This window comes from Solenopsis invicta, chromosome 1 (genome assembly GCF_016802725.1).
Source record: "Solenopsis invicta isolate M01_SB chromosome 1, UNIL_Sinv_3.0, whole genome shotgun sequence".
In the NCBI taxonomy this organism is placed as follows: domain Eukaryota; kingdom Metazoa; phylum Arthropoda; class Insecta; order Hymenoptera; family Formicidae; genus Solenopsis; species Solenopsis invicta.
This window is the reverse complement of record NC_052664.1, coordinates 7,590,504-7,612,848: the sequence shown is the minus strand read 5'-3', so window position 1 is coordinate 7,612,848 and position 22,345 is coordinate 7,590,504. Positions and strand designations below refer to the sequence as shown.

Sequence of the window (22,345 nt, the reverse complement as noted above, 5' to 3'; positions counted from 1 at the left end):
TCGAATATGGAATATTGTTGATGAATCGAGAACGAAACCAACGCAGGCAGGAGAGGCTCAGGAAGCGTGGCTGACGGAGAACGCGCACGCGATGTTCTTGTTATCATCGACGCTCGAGCCGGAACATCTACGACCATTGCTCACGTGCGAGACGGCGAGTGAAATGTGGCGAAAGTTATCCTCGGTGCACGAACAAAAATTTGCGTCAAATAAACTGATGCTGCTGACGCGCTTTTATGAATGCCGAATGTCGACGGATGATTCGATGGTGCAGCATATAGCAAAAATACAAAACATAGCAGCACAGTTAGTAGACGTGGGAGAACCAGTGTCAGAGCCAATGATAACGGCGAAGGTGCTCGGAAGTCTATCGCAGAAATCCGCGAGTTTCCAGACGGCATGGGACAATGTGCCGACGGACATGCAGACGTTGGGAAATCTGCAAGAGAGGTTACTTCGAGAAGAAGTTCGCATTTCGGTAAACGATGAAGCTCCGGGAGCGTTTGCAGCGACAAGAAAGACAGAGGCTAGAAAGAGTGAAAAATCAAGTGCAAAAGTAAAAAAGAAGAAGCAAAATTTGAAAGACAAAGACAGTGATAAAGTGCGATGCTACCGATGTCAAGGACTGGGGCATTACGCTCGAGAATGTAAAAACAAAAAACGGGAAAAAAAAGATTGCAACGCGAGTGATTCATGCGACTGCGCGTTTATAGTCGAGAGCGGAAGTGATCGGGAAGTGCCGGAAAAGGACGTTTCGAGTTACCGACCGACATTGCAGACTCAGTGCTGAAGGCAGATAAGTGCGATATCTGGCTTACCGACAATGGCGCATCTCGTCATATTACTTACTGACGCGAATGGTTCAGTAAATATCGCGAGTTATCTGACGGCGGAACAGTGTCTCTCGGAAACAACAAAAAATGTCGAGTAGTCGGTGAAGGAACAGTTAAAATTGAAAAATATATCGATGGTACGTGGCGAGCGGCACAGGTCGAAAAAGTGGTGCATGTTTCGGAAATGAAAAAGAATTTATTTTTGGTCGGTATCTGTACATTTAAAGGTTTCCGTGTGTGTTTTAGCGGAAAACAAGTTCGAATCGAGAAAGGTGGAACAACCGTGGGATACGGAATAAAGCAAGAAAACCAAATATATTGGATGCTGTTTCGTGCGAAATGCGTGAAGCAAAACAGTGAAGCGAATGTCACGAAGACGAAATTTCAAACTTGGCACGAGAGGCTCTGACACGTAAACGCTCGCGTGATGCGAGAGCTTGTGAAAAATGGGCTAGTGAAAGGAGTCAAACTTCCGAACGTCAGTGAAGTGTTTTGCGATTCATGTCAAATAGGGAAGTTGCATCGACAGGCGTTCCGAAAAGAGCAAGTGCGTGAAGCAACGAAAGCCGGAAAAGTGTTTCACACTGACGTGTGCGGGCCCATGTCGCTAGAATCGTTAAGAGGTGCGCGGTTTCTCCTAACATTCAAGGACAATGCAATTAATTTCCGACATATTTACTTCCTGAAACATAAAAGCGACGTGTTTGAAAAGTTTTGAGTGTTCGACAAAATAGTTGAAAATAAATTCAGAAGGGCAATGCGCGTGCTACGATCCGATAACGGTTGCGAGTTTCGAAACAGTGCGATGGATAATTATCTCAAGTTGCGCGGTATCCAACGTGAGTACACGGCGCCGTACACGCCGCAACGAAACGGCAAGGCCGAACGCGATAACCGTACGATAATTGAGAGTACGAGAACCATTGCTTCACTCGAAGGAGCTTCCGATGTTTCTGTGGGCTGAGGCGTGCAGCACAGCGGTTTATTTGATGAATCGAGCCGGAGCGTCGAGTACACAAGATGGAGCGACTCCATACGAGAAATGGATGGGAAGAAAACCGAACTTGGAGCATCTGAGGATATTTGGATCCAAAGCCTTTGTTAATGTGCCCAAACAGCACTTGGCAAAGCTCGATGTCAGAGCGAAGAAAATGATACTGGTTGGATACGAAAGCAACTCCTCAAACTATTGAGTCTACGATCCTGTGACAAAAAGGGTAACAGTATCGAGAGACGTGGTATATCATGAAAAAATCGAAAAAATCACGTTGTCAGCAAATGACGATTCGCAGGAAGATATAATATTGCCCAAGGTCGAAGAAGAAATGATTCCTGTTTGCGAAGAGGAGGAGAATGAAGAAGAGGACGACAAGGTTTTCTTATCAGCCGAGAATGAACCAGCGAATCAACGAGAAGTGGCATCGCCAGTACCACGTGGCGGCAATACAGGTCCGAATCTCCGAGATCGAAGTGTGATAAAACGACCATCGCGGTACGAGACAAATGTCGTCGAATATGAAATCCCTACAACGTTCGAAGAGGCAATGGAGAGTAAAGACTCTGTAAACTGGATTGACGCAATCGAGAAAGAGCTTTAAGCATACCAGGATAATCGAACATGGTCTCTGGTAGAGAGAAAACCTGGGATGAAAACTATAGATTTGAAATGGGTTTTTCGAAACTTGAGAAACACTGAAGGCGAGGTCTGTAGATTCAAGGCACGACTCTGCGCAAGAGGATTCATGCAGAAGAAAGGCGTGGATTTTTCAGAAACATTTGCACCTGTAGTTCGATACAATTCATTGCAAGTGTTACTTGCAATTATTGATTCGAGGGATTTGGAGTTGACTCAGTTCGACGTCCAGACTGCGTTTCTGTACGGAAAACTTGACGAGGAGATCTTCATGGAGGTGCCGGACGGACTGTGCGTTAGTAAAAATGTTGCAAAAGATCCTGTGTGTCGTCTTGAAAAATCGCTTTATGGTTTAAAACAAGCACCAAGATGCTGGAATCGCGAATTCAGTGCTTTTTTGAAAAAATTCAGATTCAAAGAGACAAACGCAAATCAGTGTATTTTCGTTGGTCATGTCGGGCAATCCATTGTATATTTGGCTTTACGAGGTGTGTTCAAAAAGTATCGCGAATTTTGAATTTTCGCGGGTTACGTATATTCGAATTTCGATCTTTTTGTGGCGTTATGTTGGTACTCATGTCTCTCACTTATGCCGACAAGCTCGGCCATTTTGAATGTTCACTTAATTGTTGACAGCTGCTTTGCTTGCACGTGTTTTGGATCGTCTTCGATTTTTACCTATTCAAAAAAATGGATCAAAGAACCTGTATCAAATTTTGTGTGAAAAACGAAATTAAGTGCGCGGATGCATTCCGAATGTTGACTGTGGCATACGGAGAAGCTACCTTGGACCGAAGCAACGTTTATCGGTGGTACAAAATGTTCTCAGAAGGCCGAGAAGATGTGAACGACGAAGAGCGTGCCGGACGCCCGAGCACTTCAACAACAGACGAAAAAATTAATGAAGTGGAGAAAATGGTATTGGCCAATCGTCGAATCACCGTTAGAGAAGTTGCTGAGGACCTAAACATATCGTACCATTCGATTTTTATCAATGATTTGGGCATGAGACGGGTCGCCGCGAAATTCGTACCAAAATTGCTCAATTGCGACCAAAAACAGCATCGCATGAACATTGCTAATGAGATGTTGGACTCTGTCCGCGACGACCCAAATTTGCTCCAGAGGGTCATAACTGGTGACGAATCGTGGGTTTATGGTTATGACGTGGAAACCAAAGCTCAATCATCTCAATGGAAGCTGCCGCACGAACCAAGACCGAAAAAAGCGCGCCAAGTTCGGTCGAATGTGAAAGTTTTGCTGACAGTTTTCTTCGATTGCAGGGGCGTGGTGCATCATGAGTTCTTGCCACAGGGTAGAACGGTCAATAAGGAATATTACCTGCAAGTTATGCGCAATTTGCGCGAAGCAATCCGCCAGAAACGGCCGGATTTGTGGAAGAACAAAAATTGGCTTTTGCACCACGATAACGCCCCTGCTCACACATCGTTGCTTGTGCGCGACTTTTTGGCCAAAAACAACACACTAATGATGCCGCAGCCACCGTATTCCCCAGATCTGGCCCCCTGTGACTTTTTCTTGTTCCCTAAACTGAAGAGGCCCATGAAAGGACGACGTTACGCTACGCTTGACGAGATAAAGACGGCATCGAAGGAGGAGCTGAACAAGATAAAAAAAAATGATTTTTTGAAGTGCTTCGAAGATTGGAAAAACCGTTGGCACAAGTGTATAATATCTCATGGGGATTACTTTGAAGGGGACAAAATAGATATTCATGAATAAATAAATAATTTTTGAAAAAACACAAAATTCGCGATACTTTTTGAACACACCTCGTATCTGCAAGAAAAGAGACAGAGTGAAAATAGAAAACGTCCGACAAAGACAGTTATATCAGGTGTACAGACTTTAGAAAGTGAAATACTTCAACTTTTTACAGTTGGCAGCCCTCTGGAATAAGAGGCAGAAAAACGACGGAGAGCGCAGATTTTAGAGAAAGAAGGCTGCAAATTGAGCACACCATGCTATCCCTTCCACCATGGTGTGAAGCCACGGCCAGTAGCACTGCCAGTACCATTGCCCGTACGGTAGCAAGTAAGAAAATCCAATTAGAAATCCAGTAAGAAAAAACGTATCGTCTGCGGCAGGCTTAATTCAGGGAGTTCAGGAACAGAAAACAAACGGATCAACTCCCTAGGCTTGTTTTCTATTCCTGGGGGTCTATCATGTAACATTTTCCCTAGGGCGGAAACGTGAAAAGTGAAAAGTTTCACGTGAACTGCACGATCATGTACACTCAAGGACTTTGATTCTGTCCATGGGGAAATTTTTCATACTGAGAAGTCGTTATCTTTCTACATACTTACAGTTCATGATTAACGTAACGACCAATAAGCTCTAGTCGTTTCATTAATCATGAACTGCGAGTATGTAGAAAGTGGTGACTTCTCAGTTTGGAAAATTTCCCCATGGACAGAATCAAAGTCCTTGGGTGTACGATTCCACGGAATCATCTAACTCACTCATGAACGGAAATATGAACTTTTTCACGTGAACTTTTTCGCCATCACCCGCGAATGATGGCGAAAAGGTGAAAATTTAGGGAATTAATAAATTGTATGTATTTTGAAATAAGAATGAAAGTGTGGTAACAGTGTGGTAACAGTTTGAAGAGATATTATTGAAGAGGTTAACCTTTTTGGTATTGCATTGCGTTGATAGGATAAAGTAATACATACATAAATAAAAATAATGCTTTTATGATGTAATTAGGTTTGATATTTATATTTGACAAATTGATATTTTGATAATTATATAGAATGAGGTTTCATCAAATGCAAATTTAGATAAAAATATACTTTAAACGCGTTTTGATACTCAATGATATAAGAAAGGTGCGTCTTGTGAAATAGAATATTAATCAATCATGTAAGTGTTTATAACTTATAAATTTGGAAAATACATGTGTGAGCGGAGAATTCAGTTTTGATCAAGGTCCATATTCTAAATTATTCAATATTTTTTAATTAAACAAAGTTAAATTTAATGACTAATGAAATTAATTTACTTTGAAATTTGCACACATAAAAAACTAATTAAAATTAATTTTGAAAAACAACGTTTGAATTAAATTACAAGGTAATTTTGAGTATTAGATTACTACATAATAAAATAGTTGTTACAATATACGGATCATTAAAAATAAATGTAATATATATTATATTTGTAAATTAAGTTTATGCAATATAAGAAATATTGCTATTTATTTATGAATATTTTTTTTACAATTTTTTTTTATATAACAAAATTTTTACAGTAAAAGTTATACTGTAAAAGCAGATAGAAACCTTTTTCACGATCGCTTGATAGTTGCAATGACAGAGCCTCTAATGGTGAATTTCGGAACGCAAACTAAATTTCCGCGCATTATTCATACATAAGGCTTGTTTTCTGTTCCTGCACTAGACTGCACTGGAACGTTCCTTCTTGTTTTCGCTAACTTTCGGTTTGTTTCTGTTCCTGAACTCTCTAAATAAGTGTACACTTAAAATGAAATAGATAGATGTTTCAAAGTTAGCAAAAGCAAGAAGGAACGTTCCAGTGCAGTCTAGTGCAGGAATAGAAAACAAGCCTTTTGAAACATCTATCTATTTCATTTTAAGTGTACACTTATTTAGAGAGTTCAGGAACAGAAAACAAACGGATAATCGCTGTGCGTGAAAAGATTCACGTGAACTCTCTATGAGTGAAAAATGAAAAATGAAAAGTGAAAAGTGAAACGTGAAAAGTGAAAAGTGAAACGTGAAAAGTTCCACGTGAAATTACATGATTGACCCCCAGCACTAGACTGCACTGGAACATTCTTTCTTGCTTTCGCTAACTTTGAAACATCTATCTATTTCATTTTAAGTGTACACTTATTTAGAGAGTTCAGGAACAGAAAACAAACAGCCTGGGGGTCGATTATGAAACTTTTTCCCTAAAGGGGAAACGTGAAAAGTGAAAAATTTCTCCATTCACTTCAATAGTAAAGATTTTCACTTTTCACGTTTCCGCTCTAGAGAAAAAGTTTCATGATCGACCCCCTGTACTGGAAATCAGCAAATGGGAACACGCCTTGTAACATCGATGTTATAATACTGGCCAATCACAATCTTTCCATTCTTCAGAGGAATACTTATGATTGGCCAGTAACATAGCATATATATGTCTAACTTTGACGTAAATCGAAACCGTGTAAATGTAAACGTAGTAATTGAACCATGCGCATGACAAATGTTAAAAGGTTAAATGGCAAATGGCTCAGTGTGATTAAAATTTGACATACTCGTACGACCGGAATACGATGTCTCGACTGGTCTTCGGTTTCCTGATTTGTGTTTTTGTAACTGCTAGTTTCGTCGATACATATGAATATAACGGTATCATAAAATATCAAATAATTTCATATTTTCACGTTCATATTTTTAACCTAGAAACAATATTGATAAAAATCATGTTTCTTTAAAAAAAACATTGTTTTTTATTTAATACATATTTTTAATGTTTTAAACATGTTTTATACACATATTATAGCGTATTATGTTTAAAATGTGAATTTTACCAACCTTCCTTAAAAGTAATTAGTAATTGAACTGTCATAATTTAATATTTTTGTACGCCTTTCTATTAATGTATATATTTTGATTAATTTTGGTCTGAAAATAAATGTTTTCATCTTAAAAATAGAATTAATTATAAACTTTTAATTGAAAATATGCATTATTTTCTTATACTTAAGAGTAGTATTTATCTTTTTGTAAAAATTATATTAACTTTTATTTGTCTTTTAAGCAATAAGCTGAATTAATATTTCATTATTATAATCATTTTGTTACAATTATCTTTTAGATTATAATATAAAGCAGCAGAATGTTTTGCAAAACTTACTGCATATATTAGATAATAATGAATACAACAAGGAGAAACGTAGGAATATTAAAGACGAGTTGGAGAATTGGAATGGTCGTTGGATGCCTGACAGACCAGACGATCCAAAACCACCACCAAAAGTATGGCCAAAGAATCAGCAACAATATGAATATGAATCTGTAACAGAGATACCTTCCGAGATGCATTGGACTGGACGTTGGATGCCTGATAGACCAGACAATCCAAAACCACTATCTAAAATATTATCAAAGAATCAACGACAATATGAATATGAATCCATAATAGAATTTCCCCATGAGATGTATATGGGCCATGTTTCACCAGAATGTGATGATGCTAAGGTTGCTATAGTCATCCATATAGATTGTCTTAATTGAAAAGCGCATTTAAATCTTTCTTACCAAAATATAACACTTGTTTTAATAGTAATAACATTTCAGACTAACTTAACTATCGATTGGGATCATAATCCATCAGCATATACATGTTATGATCATAATATCAAACCAAGTAAGATTACACCAAGAATTTATTGTGAGAACATCCCAAAGGCATATAAGGTAAAATAAAAATTATTAATTACAAAAATAAAGCAATAAGCTCCTTCTTGATACTATTAATTAATATTTAGCAGGGCTAAATAAGTGAGGCTGGTTAGTGCCAAAAAAAGAAATATAAAATTTGTTAAACAAGTGTAATATTTATAACATAATAACAGACGTTCCCACCTTTCACATTAAAGTTATCTTTAATGTCCCTTAATGTTACACATTTAAAATACAAAATACAATTACATTTTCTCTAGCAGCATGTGTTAGAGATAATATAATTATATTTCATTATTATTTTAAAGGACCCCGCACATCTCTTATGGATTTTGGGTCTCGGTCAAATCTCATATTTTGGGAAATTGTAGTTTCAGGTGTCCTGATTAAGTGTCAATGGGCGCGACCTCCTAAAATTAACAGTTTTTGAGATCTACTTAGAGAAAGAAAAAACAGTTTTCTTAATTATTTCAGAAAATATTTATTTTACAAAAAAATGTGGCAAATAAAAAATGAAGCTCGCGATAAGCTCTACAAAAAAGGTCATATGCATATTTTACCTAACTCTAATACTTTAGTTGTTATAATAAAAAAACTGTTTTAAAATGCACTTATTTTTATTTTCAATACTGTTTTGTGTGAAAAGTAAACACTTAGGCGGGGGAGATCTTGTTTTGCTCCTAAACAAGGAGGAGAGGGTGGACTTCGCTTCGCTTTTCCACGCGAAGCGAAGTCCACCCTCTCCTCCTTGTTTAGGAGCAAAACGAGATCTGCAGATGTAAAATTATCAGTTTGAGAGATATAACTGGTCAAACTTGGCTAATTTTCATTATTTTGGACATTGGGCAATATAAATAATTTTTGTTTCTCGGTCCCACATGATCCTACAGACTTGAAAAAAATACCTAGATGAACCTTATAACATGCGAAATAGGGTTATCATAGAGGGGTGGACCTCGCTTTGCGTGGAAGCCTCTTCCCCGCCTAAGTGTTTACTTTTCATGCAAAGCAGTATTGAAAATAAAAAAAGCTCATTTTAAAACAGTTTTTCTATTATAACGACTAAAGTATTGGAGTTAGGTAAAATATGCATGTGACCTTTTTTGTAGAGCTTATCGCGAGCTTCATTTTTTATTTAACACATTTTTTTGTAAAATAAATATTTTCTGAAATAATTAAAAAAAACTGTTTTTTTTCTCTAAGTAGATCTCGAAAACTGTTAATTTTAGGAGGTTGCGCCCATTAACACTTTTACTCAGGACACCTGGAACTACAATTTCCCAAAATACGGGAAGATTTGACCGAGACCCAAAATCCATAAGAGATGTGCGGGATTCTTTGTAACATTAAGGGACTGAAGATTACTTTAATGTAAAATGTCGAAACATCTGTCATTGTGTTGTAAATATTACACTTGTTTATTAAATTCTTTATTTTTATCTTGGCATTACCAACCCATTTGGCTTGCTTATCCCTGTTAAATGTTAATTATTGATAATAAAAATGTATCATTACTGGCTTTTAGTAGTGCAAATTTTAAGAAAAGTATTTTTTAGGCTGTTCATAAATGTATGAATCAAAGAATTGAGTATGATGATGACATTCCTCTTTAGTAAGTAATGTTCTTTTATTATTTAATTTTTAATAATTAATAATTTATTATTAAAAATAATTAAATCAAACTACTTAAGTAAATATGTACAGAAGTGTAAAGAATAATGCTTAAGATTCTATTGCTTTATTACATATATTTTCTGGATACATAGAGAGTATCTAGAAAAGTCAGGGTATGTATTTGTACGTATTAATGAAGTCGAGTAGATGAAAAGGATCATATAAATGTATGTCCAAAAATTCTTTATTAAAAGGTTATAGACTTTCAAAAATTTTGATCAATTATAATAAATAATTGAGGAATATTTGAAAGAATTCGATAGTCATTAGTTTGACGAATGGAAGCCTCCATTTTTGCAGAAGAATGAAAAAAAATTTATTATATCTTTGAATGTTTATAACTTTTCAATAAAAAAAGAAATATATAAAAGGGTTATGTGAGTTTGCATAGAAATTGATGCGCAGTTATTTAATTATCAAAATAAGTAACCGATACATTAAAATTAAATATATTCCATATTCTTCTTTTTGGACGTATTTTTACTAAGAATCCTACGACACGCTTGTCGTGACGACACGTGGCAGCGCGACAGGTGGATTGCTTGGCGACACGCCACGCGGCTGTACTTATTTCCGCAAAATTAAAACAAGCCGTGGTTTCGAAATAAAAACGGTAGCATCTATTTGATTCTTATATAAGAATGTAAAAGAGATGTAAATAGTAAATTTATCCTTCACTATGAATAAATATATTTAGTAACTCTCTCACATTTTAATTTTTAATGTACAATCACTATACTCTGCATTTTTCATATTACAACGTGCAGGACGATTTTCTATATAGTTTATTCACATATAAATTTTTCTATGTAAAATTTATTTTGATACAAAGAAAAGCAACACGAACTGCTCTAAGCCGCGTGACAATGTGGCACCGTGTGTTGTCTTCATAAGAAAGTTGTGTATTCGATTGTCGCGTGACAGCGTAACATCGTGTATCGTGTGTGGTTTCCCATTTAAAGTTGTGTATTCTACTGTCGCATTGCCGCGTGCTGCCGCGACAAGTGTGTCCAAACTCTTAGTAGTCATTGTTTCCTTCAAAAATAGAATTCCTGACGAATTTAAATACATCACGAGGAATATTGATGTCAGATTAGCATTTTACTACAGACGATATAAACATCTTAGAACACTAAAAAATTTATTAATCCTTAATATTATTTATATGTTGTTTACAGTGGTCCACATAGGCCTTTGTGGCCAGTTTATGGAGAATACAAGTACGTACCTAAACAGAGATGGCTGCATAATCTCGAGGTAATCATAACATCAACATATCGTATTATATTTTATTTTAATATCAAAATTATTTACATTAGTTATCTTATTGTTAACAGCATGGTGCGATTGTCATGTTGTATCACCCATGCGCAAATCCACTAGAAGTAGAAAATTTGAGAAATATTGTTAGTAAATGTCTTTGGCGACACGTTATCACACCATATAGTTATCTGGATGAAGACCGAGTAAGTATAAAATTGTATTAATAGTTCATTTTAACATACAATTTTTATTAGATATTCCAACTTATTTATATTAATAACGATTAGAATTATTAGAACTTTTATTACACTCAGAAATTCGAACTGAACCAGAACTGGAACCAATATCTTCCATAACTTTTTCTTTAGTCGAACCAATATTTTAAACCGTACTAAAAAATTCGACGAAGTTTATAACACTGAAATTATAACCAGACCGATAAAATTTTTTTGATTTGTTTCAATTCTTATTCTATAATTTAATGCTTTCCATTTAGTGACAAGTTGACATAAGCATCGTTCTATCTTTGTTATTCGTTGAATACCAAAAAAAGATAGAATGTTTATGTTGACTTATGTCATTAAGGTCCGATTTTTTATTATCTGGTTAACTTGTGGTTAAACTTAACCTGATGTTTTATCCAATGAGCTTCACTCATGATGATACCATAAGTGAAGCACATTGGATAAAACATCAAGTTAAGTTTAACCATAAGTTAACCGGATAATGAAAAACCGGGCCTAAGTTAATCGGCGTTGGTGCAAGTGGCCCTAAATGGAAAGCAACCTCTATTATTATATTTTTTGTATCTATATTTTTTGTAAAATTATAAAATTTAATTAATGCAGGCTTTTCATTATAAGCCCGATCAGGGTACGTATTATGAAACTGTTCGAAATGAATTCTGATTGGAATTATTCAATTATTCCCTAAATTTCTATTGCATTTTCTAGGGAAAACGGAATAATTCCGATCGGAATACATTTCGAAGAATTCCGTAATACGTGTCCAGTTCACAGGGCCGTTTAAGTTTGTCAATTATTTGTGTTTTCACATAGCGGTCGATGCATTCTTATTAAAATAGAAATATACAAATTTACATTGTTTATTAAAAGCTTAAACGGTTCAAAAAATTTTATTTATTAGTTAAGAAACAGAAACAAGAAACAATTATTCCATTTTTTATTAAACCATAATTATAACTGAAACGAAGTATTTTTTTAATCCGAGTCCTTGATTACACTATTTTTAAAAGTTTAAATAAAAATACTACTTCAAATACCTTTATCCTATTTGTGCAGCCCTTGGCGCTTCTATCCTGGGGATGTAAATTGACCATGTCTCATGTAAATCCTACTGTGGTGAGCCACTTTATACGGAAAAGGGCTCTTCGCGGCCCAGAAAAGATTCCTACCGATGGTCAGTTTGAGGATGGGCTGCTGAATCGATCGAACATAGTGACAGATGAAAATGATTCCACGCTTTGTCCTAATATGTAAACGAATGTATATAACGATAAATAACGTAATCTTTTTCATTTACTTACAATTTACGTTCATATTTTGTACATATTATTTATTAAACGCATCTAATTATCGCCCATTTTTTATTATATATAGTGTTTAATCAGCGTAAAGTTCATTTATTTATGATTTCAAAATTGTTTAATAACAAATAAGTTTGCTTCCTATATAGCTTGTACATTGAGCTTTACAAAATATTACAATAAATCGTATGTGAATACAAAAATAAAGTCCTATTTTTAACCATTATTTTTGTTCATTATGATACATTTTACATTCTTAAAGGATGGAGGAGATGTTGAGGAAGAAATCAAGCCGCTCTCTCTTTTTTTCTTTTATTCCTCATATATTCATATATTCTTCACCCTTCGAAGAAGATCATTAAATACATTGAACATCGTGTCGGTTTTTTTTTAATTCTCCTTGCGCATCGCTTATCTACAGATGTATAGTAACTTCATTGCAGTGCTGGTTATAATCTTTATTCTTGCGAATTACTTATCTCCAATGATATATAAAATTAGGAGTTAAGACGAGTGACACGCTACTGTTGTTATCGGTAATGCAAAATATGCTACCAGACTACTCAATTGTAAACCGTTATAACGTAAAAGAATATATAATTGTACAGTGAACGCTTGACTTTTCTCCTCCTTTCTCTTTCTTTTTTCCGCTTTTATGGATGAGTGTGTGATTATCGAGAATCGTTATTCTTACATCATTGATGTTTTTTGAGTGCGGCACGAGCGGAAGCTTGCGATTCGCGCTGGAAGGAACGGAAGTTGCATCTTACCGAACTGGGACTTGTGAAAAATCGGTCATCAATCAGATACTTCAAATGCCTCAAATACTTAATGTGGAATATCGTAATTTTTCAGATACCTTTGTATTCAGAATGGCCTAATCAGATTATTAATTCAAACTATTAATTTTCCAATCTTTTAGATGCGTCTTATTATGTATCATAATTTTTCAGACATTAAGATTCTTGAACGCTTAATTTTTTTTCAATTGTTTTATTTCTAAATGTCCCAATTCTTCAGATGCTTTACTTTTTTTTTAGGCAGAGTCTAAGTTTTCAAATGTCATTTAGATAAAATCTCTTAATTATCTTAAATATCCGAGCTTGCATGCCACCGTGATGAGATCGCAATCTCGAGGCCGAGAGCTGCTTCTTCCTAACACGAGCCGCTGCTTCGAGTCCCGTTGGTCGAGAGAATAAACGCGTTTTTATTTTATTTGTATTACTTTTCATAGTGCAATCCGAATTTCAGTTTCTAACTGCATTCGATACACCAGATTTCGTGATAAATTTTTTTTCGCCAGCCGAGTCTGGAAGTTGTCAGAGTGATATACACAGTCCGAAATGATGAGAGCTGTAACGATAATACTATTAATATTGATTTATAGCAAAAATTGTACTGCGAAAGCTATAAGCGAATTTTTTGTACGGCCAGCGACATGAAATTACAGTTTTGGAGTGATGTTCTCGAAGGCAGCTAGATTTCTTAGCCGGACGCATGACTATAAGAGGCCTATTGCTACAATCGTAAAAGGATTTTTCTTTGTGCTTGATTGCACGTCGAAAGGGCATATTTATTTGATCACGTATTATCTCTAATGCAAAATTAATCGTCACATTCGAACAACGCGAAAGTCCGAGAAATGTCTTCGCTGCTTGATTTCATCAATATCGGTTGATTCTAAATCATAATATAATCGATCATTGTCTCTTCTTAGATCTAATGATAGAAAAACAGATAATTGCTTTGAAATACGATCAAAATCAACCAACGTTGACGAAATTTTAAAATGAATTTAACGAAACAAAAAAACTTGACAAGAACAATGTTTGTAGATTAAGTAATTTAATCTGCGAATGATCATGCTAATGAAAAAAATATTTATTTTAAATTAGAACACAATAAATATATGATTTAAGTAAAAAAATAACCATTTACATTTTCTATCAAATTATCAAATATTGAAATTTTAAATGTAAATGTTTTTAAGATGACAATTGGGATTGCCGTTCAATAGAAGCAAAAAGCTATGCACGTTCAATAATTGCGCAACATTCAGCAAAGCTCAACAATTATTAACAGTTTCACAGAGAAATTAATTAAAGCTTCGATCAACTGATAAAATAATATTTTGAAATATAACTGCCTATTTTCTTTTTCCGCATTAATACATTTCTCGTAAAACTTGTAATTGAAGCTTTTAGACATTCTCTTTAATTAGCCTTTTAATATTTATTGTGTTTTTTTAATTCGTTCTAATTGTTATTTTTTTTATTGTTTTAAGTCATATTTTTTTGTCACTTTCACAATAATTGTGTAAGCGCTGTATAATAAAACCAATATCAACGAGTCATAACCATTCACAGATCAAACATTTCTCGGATATTTTTTGGATGTTTTCATTGCCTGAATGTTGGCCTCATTCTCTCCAACTCGTAAAATTTAGCCCTTTCTGGTTGTAAAACCAGAAAGAAAAGCTCCCTTGGAGCCAATGAGATAGAGTTCTTCCACCTCGTTCGTACTCGAACGAACGGTTACATAAGACGAGGTGTATCAGAGGTGAGTCTCTTAAAATTATTGCCGACTTTGTACAGTGTTAATGATGATAATAATAGTAATAGTTTATCATTAGTCAGAGACAAGAACGCAAGATACCAGATTTATATTGACATGTCTGCTGTCTTTTTTATATTCTTTTTTGCGACTTTTCATTTAGCATTTTAAGTTTCTTATACGCGGAGAGAAATTACACAGCGCGCTCGCGAGATGTCGGATATATGTATAGGCAGAAGAAACACCGTTGATCTTAAAGTTCCTCTTTCAGTGAGTATTCCTGTTAATATAGTGTACGCTCTTTTTTTTATTATGTTTACGAATCTCATGTGAATCTCTATATGAAATACCTACAATAAAAAGTATCCATTATCTCTGTTACTCCTGCACATGCTACGATTTAGTTTCTTTAGTCTTTTTTTTTACCTTTTTTTATTTTTTTAGTTTAACATATTCTCTCATTTGTTCTCGCGCACACATTCTCTCTCTCTCTCTCTCTCTCTCTCTCTCAAACACACACGCTCTCTTTTACTCCTAATATTTTTTATCAGTTTCGATAAATTAAGGTTATCAATAATCTCACTTTACCACGCGCGATATGCGCGTGCGATTCTTACTTTTTATTTTAAACCATTTAAGATTCTTCCGTCACATCTCTCTCCCGCTCTCTTGCTTTTTCCCCCTTTTTTCGTTCTTTTCTCTTAAGACTCTCATGAAATTACAATTTACGCTTGAAATTGGAATTGACACTCATAAGGTTATTGAAGTAGCCTCTCGTATTTAATAATAATTGCACCAACATGACACATCGATTCACATGTTTACGAATACCAGATCGATCCTTCCTGTTCGCATACGTTTATTTCTTCTTTTCCTTCTTCTCCCTCTTCCGCGTATATCTATATGTTCGCGGAAATAAATCGCGCGTTCGAAGATTCCTACGTAAATCATTCCGCACAATCTTTCTTTTCTATCCTATTCTACGTACAAATGCAATGAGATAGCGTTAGACTTAATGATTAAACGACATCCTTTCTTTTTTCTTTCTTTCTCTCTCTCTCTCTCTCTCTCTTTTTCTATTCGAACTCCTGCAGTATGTATTCAAAATAATCACGATGAATAAATATAATTTACAGAAATTGTATGACTGGATTTGTCATTCGTTATGTTTCTCATTGTTCGTCCCTCTTGACACGTTTGCTGCGCTTTAAATTACTACGATGTCTTACATGCGCCTGAAAAAACTATTCTCAAGGAAGACGTGTCAACTTCCGCAATTAGTTACCTAATGAGATGTTTGCGAAGGAAATGTTCGCGTTATGCTTAAGATGTTAAAACTCACCGATATGCGATTGACTAATGACAGAGCCACGAACGTTACTTCGGTTCGTTGCTTTTTAAGTAAGATAAAAAGAAGAAAATACTTTCTCGTATCTTAACTGACGATAGTGACGTGATGATGAAATTGCGAGCATGAAAAGAATTCCGAATGCTAAAATGAGAAGATCGAAAGCGCCTAGTTGTGCAGAAAGATTAAAAACAACGAGATTAATAGACATCCTTAGCTCTGAGGAGATTAGAACGGTCCCGGATGAGACGAGGATGAACGTCGATTAATAGTAATGAGGAGACGTGACGTTCCCTAAATTTTTAGGCCAAATTCGTTTAATAATATCATCAGATGTTGTGCACTGACAACGTTATTCTTATAGAATTTTTCTTTTTCTCTCTCTCTCTTTCTTTCTCTCTATCTATCTAGCTAGCGATAAGAAATTGACGACGATAGGTTTTCTTTCTCTCAATTCCTACCACGAGGAGTTTCGCTATAAAGCTAAAGTTACGAGATCTGAGGCTGCGTTGAATTTTTGTGAGAGCGGATATATTGGATTCGGACAGACTCGTCACAACGCAACAATCTGTTACGGAAATCGATTGATTTGAGAAAATAAGGTGATCTCATGCAAAGACTTTGCGAAAGATTGATATAGATTGGACATTGACAAAAAGAGAAACGCTTGCGTTTGCGTTTCGAGGAATCATTCATGTTTAATTAGGCGACTCGATGGAGCATCAGGAGACAAAATATGAATACACGGCCGAAAAATGGATATATAGTTTAACAAGATCTCGGTATAAACATCAATTAACAGTGATATAACATCAATATTCTAATTATATACTTAACAATATAAATGTAATATGTGTCGTAATAATTATATTGTAGAGTATGAAATTATAACATTAATGTTATAACCATTTATTAAGAAAAAGAAGACCCTTTTCTGCCCGCGTGATTCTTTTATTCTTTTTTATCTTTTCTTCGATAACCGAAATTATCTTTCTTCCTTTTCTTTTAAATAAAGGCCACTGCACGTACATTGCTGCAGCGCCTTACGCGGAAACCTTCTGTTACGTCGATACGTAGTCGTAAAACGTAACGAAGGTTCTCGCGTAAGGTGTTATGGCAATGTACATGCGGTGACTTTAATGTGAAGTCTTTCGAAAACATAGATAAAGCATCCTTTCTTCAACAAAATCCATTGATCAGCCAGATAATAAATATTAGAGAGTGATGTACCTATCGACGACCGCGTGATAACTCGTGACAGAGGGATTACGCGATTGAATCTTAGCCATTTTAATCGTACTGAATTATAATTAGATAGTAGATCGTAAGATTTGTTCTACCTATACTAACAATTATTATGCTTTCTGTACAATGCAAGGTGTGATCTTAATATATCTTCTTAATCATCGTTATTATTATTTAATATTAGTTATTACAGCAACGCACGCGGTGCACAAATCGTGATCGTTCACCGTTATATCATTTTTTCTTTTTCTTTCTCTCGTTTTCCCCTTTCGTTTAAACATTAACCCACAATCTTCTGTAGAATGTATGCACCTCAACATTCGTAATAATTGTAATATACTCAACAAAACATTAACATTAACGCCGCCAGCTCTTCGTCCGATACATTAATCTGTCAAGGAGCGTATATAGGCGTTGCCAATAATAATTGTTATTAATAGTATTTTCTTTCTCCACTCCTCATGACACCTCTGTCTATCTATCTATCTATCTATCTATTTATTTATATATATATATATATTTATATATATATATATATATATATATATATATATATATATATATATCTTTTTTTTTAAATATGTATATGTATACATATCCGTGTACATACAATACCGTTCATTCTTTCTCATTCCGTCAACAGGATTATCTTTTAATTATTTTTTTTCCATAACACCTATAATTATATTATTGCTGCAGCTTAATGGCTCCTTCTCTCTGCTTCTCATGTATACGTACACACACGTACACGCACTCGCACGTTCTTTCATTCTCACGCAATTATCTTTTGTTGTCTGTACTTATCATGCCCTCCGTTACTTTGTCCATATTGGGGTTAATCGTTTCAAAGTTGATACACCTTTCGCGTGGTCAGTTTCGAGAACACATGCATACAATTCAATAAAGAGAATTTAAGAAAAATCTCGTGCACAGCAAAATTTACAATTATGATTGCAAGTGTAATCGTTTCTTATGCACGCGCTCTGATTGATCTCGGAAAACGATGAAAGGTAGAGTCATTTAGAGGTGCGCAAAAATGGCTTCAGGATTCAGGATGTGCTAAATCGTATAGAAAAATAAAACTATAATAAAATAAAAGTAACGAATGTGTGAAACTGCCAGTTTCTACCAATTGTAAATATAACTCAAAATCAAATCAATCGTTCGCGCTGCCATACGACATATTCCGGCATGACGTATACGACACTGAACCTTGCAGCTACGTTGCAATCTTACATATTGCAATTTGTTTCAGAAACATTGTTAAAATATAGATATGCAATACGATTCTAATAACGTTGCAACAATATTTTAAACACATTGTGAAAATGTTAAAATTTTATATATAAAAATTTGTGCACATGCATGTACATTTTCTGATTTATGAAACTTATAAGCAAGTTTTATTTTATACAAGATTCTTGTATAAAATTACATTTAAACGAGATTATCGTGATTAATCACGTGTAACTATCATTGAAAATGATTGATAGTAACAATTTTTACAATTACAAAAATTTATCGAATCAAAATACAATTTAATCTTATAATTTTGTATTCACAGCAAATTTTTAATATTATAGTTTAATGAAATTCTAAGAAACTCTAAAAATTACATTATTTAAATTATGAACAATTTGTGGGACATGTATACAAATGTCAAAAATTAGAAAAACATACATATATATATATATACAAATTTGCAATTGCGCTATTAATAATGTAATAACGCGTATTACAGTACATGTTTTATATAATAGTATATATTATATGTAATATACATTACCATAATACATTATTATAATATATAATACATTATTAATAGCACATTGCAAATTCATTTATACACGATAATTTTCTTAGTTTGTGATACTCGTATACATATCCTAGATTGTTCATTCAAATTAAAAATTTTTTAATTATTATTACAAAATATTAATAAATATATATTACATTGTATAATATTGCTGCAATATTATATTACAACATTTTTAAGAGAGAAAAATTTGACCGTTACTGTAATGTTAATATCTAGTTAACATTGCAGCAACATTTTATATCATTTTTATAATGTTACAATGTTGCAATGAAATATTTCTGCAATCTTTCTGTGGGTTTTCGTGACTAGCGAGATGACAAAGAAGTTAGTAGAGTCTGCCGAGATTAAAGAAGACACAAAACAATTCTCGTCCAAAATGAAAATTATGGTTGAGGATTGGTAGTCATCGTACCCAACACCTAATGGTGCCGTACTATTCAACACGAAATCGAAGACCGCAAAACTGTCAACTGTTAGTTAAATAAAGGAAACATTGGCCAAATTAAATGTCTATAGCAAAAACCAATTTGTTTATGTATCTCGTATATATCGTATATATCGCAATTAAGTCTATTTTAATATCTGTGGCGTGCCTAAGCATTTATCGTCGCTTCTGCCGGTCACATTCTGAAACGACGTCGCATTATGCTTACGTAGAAAGACACGATCGCTTCGTCTACACCTCGCTATATCGCAATTAATATCGCGCTAATTACAGCTAAATAGAAATACTGGAAGAATTGATTGTTTCTCTTACTGAACACCTATTGGTCGAAATACCTCGAGTGAGCTATCGTTAGAACAAACAAGACACAGTGAGTGTGCACATTTTTTACTGATTAAAATACCCGTTATAAAAATCACATTGCTCACGTCGATGCCCTTATCATCGTAAATTAGACGAGAGCTGATTGTGCTAACAGTATTGATTAACTAACAGCAAGTATACGAAGTTCAAGAGGATTGCTCAGTTAAATTTATACGAAGTTAGGTCCTCTGATCTAACTATACGAGTATACTGTTAAATGCCTTGCTGTCTTTTATGCGCGTAAAAAGAGAGAACTTGACAAATCATAGCTAATCAATATCAGCCGCACAATCTATTCTAAGTTACGCATTTCTTAAATTTGATCTTCAAGATCCGTATTCGACATACTATTTTCCGCGAAGAAGAAACATCACTCAGCTGATTCCTCGCGATCATTCGGATACAGAGAGGTGTAGTGTAGAGATGTCGAAAACGTTACTCAAAACTGGCGTGATATGTATAGCCGAGGGTTAAACCGCTGATCGAGGTAGTAGAACTTTACGAGCATTACTTAGCTGCTGTTAATTCTTTCACTTAAGTAATATCCATTGAATTCTCGATAAACATGATTGAATCGCTAAATATTTTAACTCTTCGATCTCGGAGAGAAAGAGTCGCGAACTTTGTTCAATACTTGGAACAGTCTCCGCACAAAGTGTATCGTAGAAATCGCTAAAAATTATCGTGAGTATCAATTCATATATAATTACTAATATCAATTAGCACTATTTATCTAGTGTACCATCGTGAGAGGATTTACTAACAAGAGTTACAAACTATCTGGACGATGCAAATTTGGCGTACAAATTTTTAGTCAGCGGTTTATCTCTCGTAAATATAAGCGAACATACAGATCGGATCGGTGGGTGGGACGCATTTTCAGAATGTGACTTCGGAGTAGTTCGTCCGAGATTTTTGATGTGCAAATCACAGTCAGAAAAAGTAGTTTCGCGAACAGCACCGTGCACTTGTCGTCGTTATTCTCATGACGAAGAAAATGGTAACCGCGGGTTGTTTATCATCTTCGTGTTTAGAAGCATCATTAGGTGTCGGGCTCGGATCGGGCAACGAAGCGGACGCCATTCATGAAGATCGTATCGCACGGATTGTCGGTTTCCGACGTGCAATGCGTATTATAATGACACCTCGTGGTATTTGACAGGAATGTTCATGTGCGCGAGGAAAGAGAAGGGGAGAAACACCGGCAGTGTCCTCATGTCAATGGTCGTCCTGTCGACGATAGAACGACGTTGTTCTGAGCGTTGATCGGGAATGTCGCACCGATGATGCGTACATAACTTCGATCAATAGTTTTAGTCGCGTTCTAGAGAGACGAGAGCATTTCTCGGTTTTCTCAATCCCATTCCATATGCGAGACTTGTCGTCTGTTATCTTTGCCGCGTGACCCGTGAGAAGAGAACAGGCAAGAGGATGCAGGAAAGGGAGGAAAAAAGACTGATCAAGACGCACGCATCAAAAGAGTTTACACTCCGAAGCTTCATTATAAAGAGCAGGATGAGTAAAGGGCAGGGGAGGATACGGATCTGGAACTGACTGCTAAAAACGGATCTATCGGAAAATATTCGAATTAATATATTTGAATAGAAAAACGAGAGATAATTGTTTTCCCTCTCTCCTCTTTTCGTTTTTTCAATTAAACGTGACTAGCGCATTAACTATCAGAAAAGACTTTTGAGACGAAGATGACATAAATGCAGTGACGATGATGATGATGCTGATGAAGATGCTGATGATGATGATGCTGCTGATGATGATGATGAGGCTGCTGATGATGATAATGATGATGATGACAACGACGATGACGCCGATAACAATGACAACGATAAAAATGATGATAACGTCAATGATGATAATGACAGTGACAGCGTTGATTCTTTATCTCTTTGGTTTTCTTCGTGTCGAACTGGAGAGCGCACATAATAGACTGAAGGCTTTAGCGATGATAAGTGTTACGACAGAAGTACGCTGATAATGGCACCTTCGACAATGACGAACTCCTTTTGTCCGATGGCAATCAGTTTCACATATCGAAGTGATGAGTGAATGCTGACGCTGCCGGCGATTCGGAATTAGGTACACGATGCTGCTGTCTTTGAACTTTTCTGAACAAAAAAAAAAATTGTCCAAATTCGTATAGTGGCTGGAAAATTATCGACATAGAAAT

At 35.2% G+C, this 22,345-nt stretch overlaps 2 protein-coding genes across 2 annotated transcripts in view; one reads left to right on the top strand and one right to left on the bottom strand.

Moving 5' to 3' along the window:
- The first annotated feature begins 6,657 nt into the window (after positions 1-6,657).
- On the top strand, positions 6,658-12,594 carry LOC105203549. The gene is made up of 7 exons (XM_011172360.3): positions 6,658-6,848; positions 7,318-7,700; positions 7,800-7,919; positions 9,461-9,516; positions 10,757-10,835; positions 10,916-11,044; positions 12,143-12,594. The coding sequence occupies exons 1-7, from the start codon at positions 6,773-6,775 to the stop codon at positions 12,338-12,340; spliced, it is 1,041 nt and encodes a 346-aa protein (XP_011170662.1). The 5' UTR covers positions 6,658-6,772; the 3' UTR covers positions 12,341-12,594.
- Positions 12,595-13,416: 822 nt separating this feature from the next.
- Positions 13,417-22,345, bottom strand: part of LOC105203548 (syntaxin-1A) — a 145,975-nt gene continuing 137,046 nt past the window's right edge. Inside the window, exon 10 of the mRNA XM_026139918.2 lies at positions 13,417-22,283. The gene's annotated coding sequence lies outside the window, so the exon portion shown is untranslated. The remainder of the gene's footprint in view (positions 22,284-22,345) is intronic.

Excerpts from the sequence above, each read along its gene's own strand:
- LOC105203549 (XM_011172360.3), top strand. The coding sequence starts at position 6,773 with ATGTCTCGACTGGTCTTCGGTTTCCTGATTTGTGTTTTTGTAACTGCT. Across the intron at positions 7,920-9,460 it reads ACATCCCAAAGGCATATAAG|GCTGTTCATAAATGTATGAA; the intron begins GTAAAATAAAAA and ends AGTATTTTTTAG. Across the intron at positions 10,836-10,915 it reads GATGGCTGCATAATCTCGAG|CATGGTGCGATTGTCATGTT; the intron begins GTAATCATAACA and ends TATTGTTAACAG.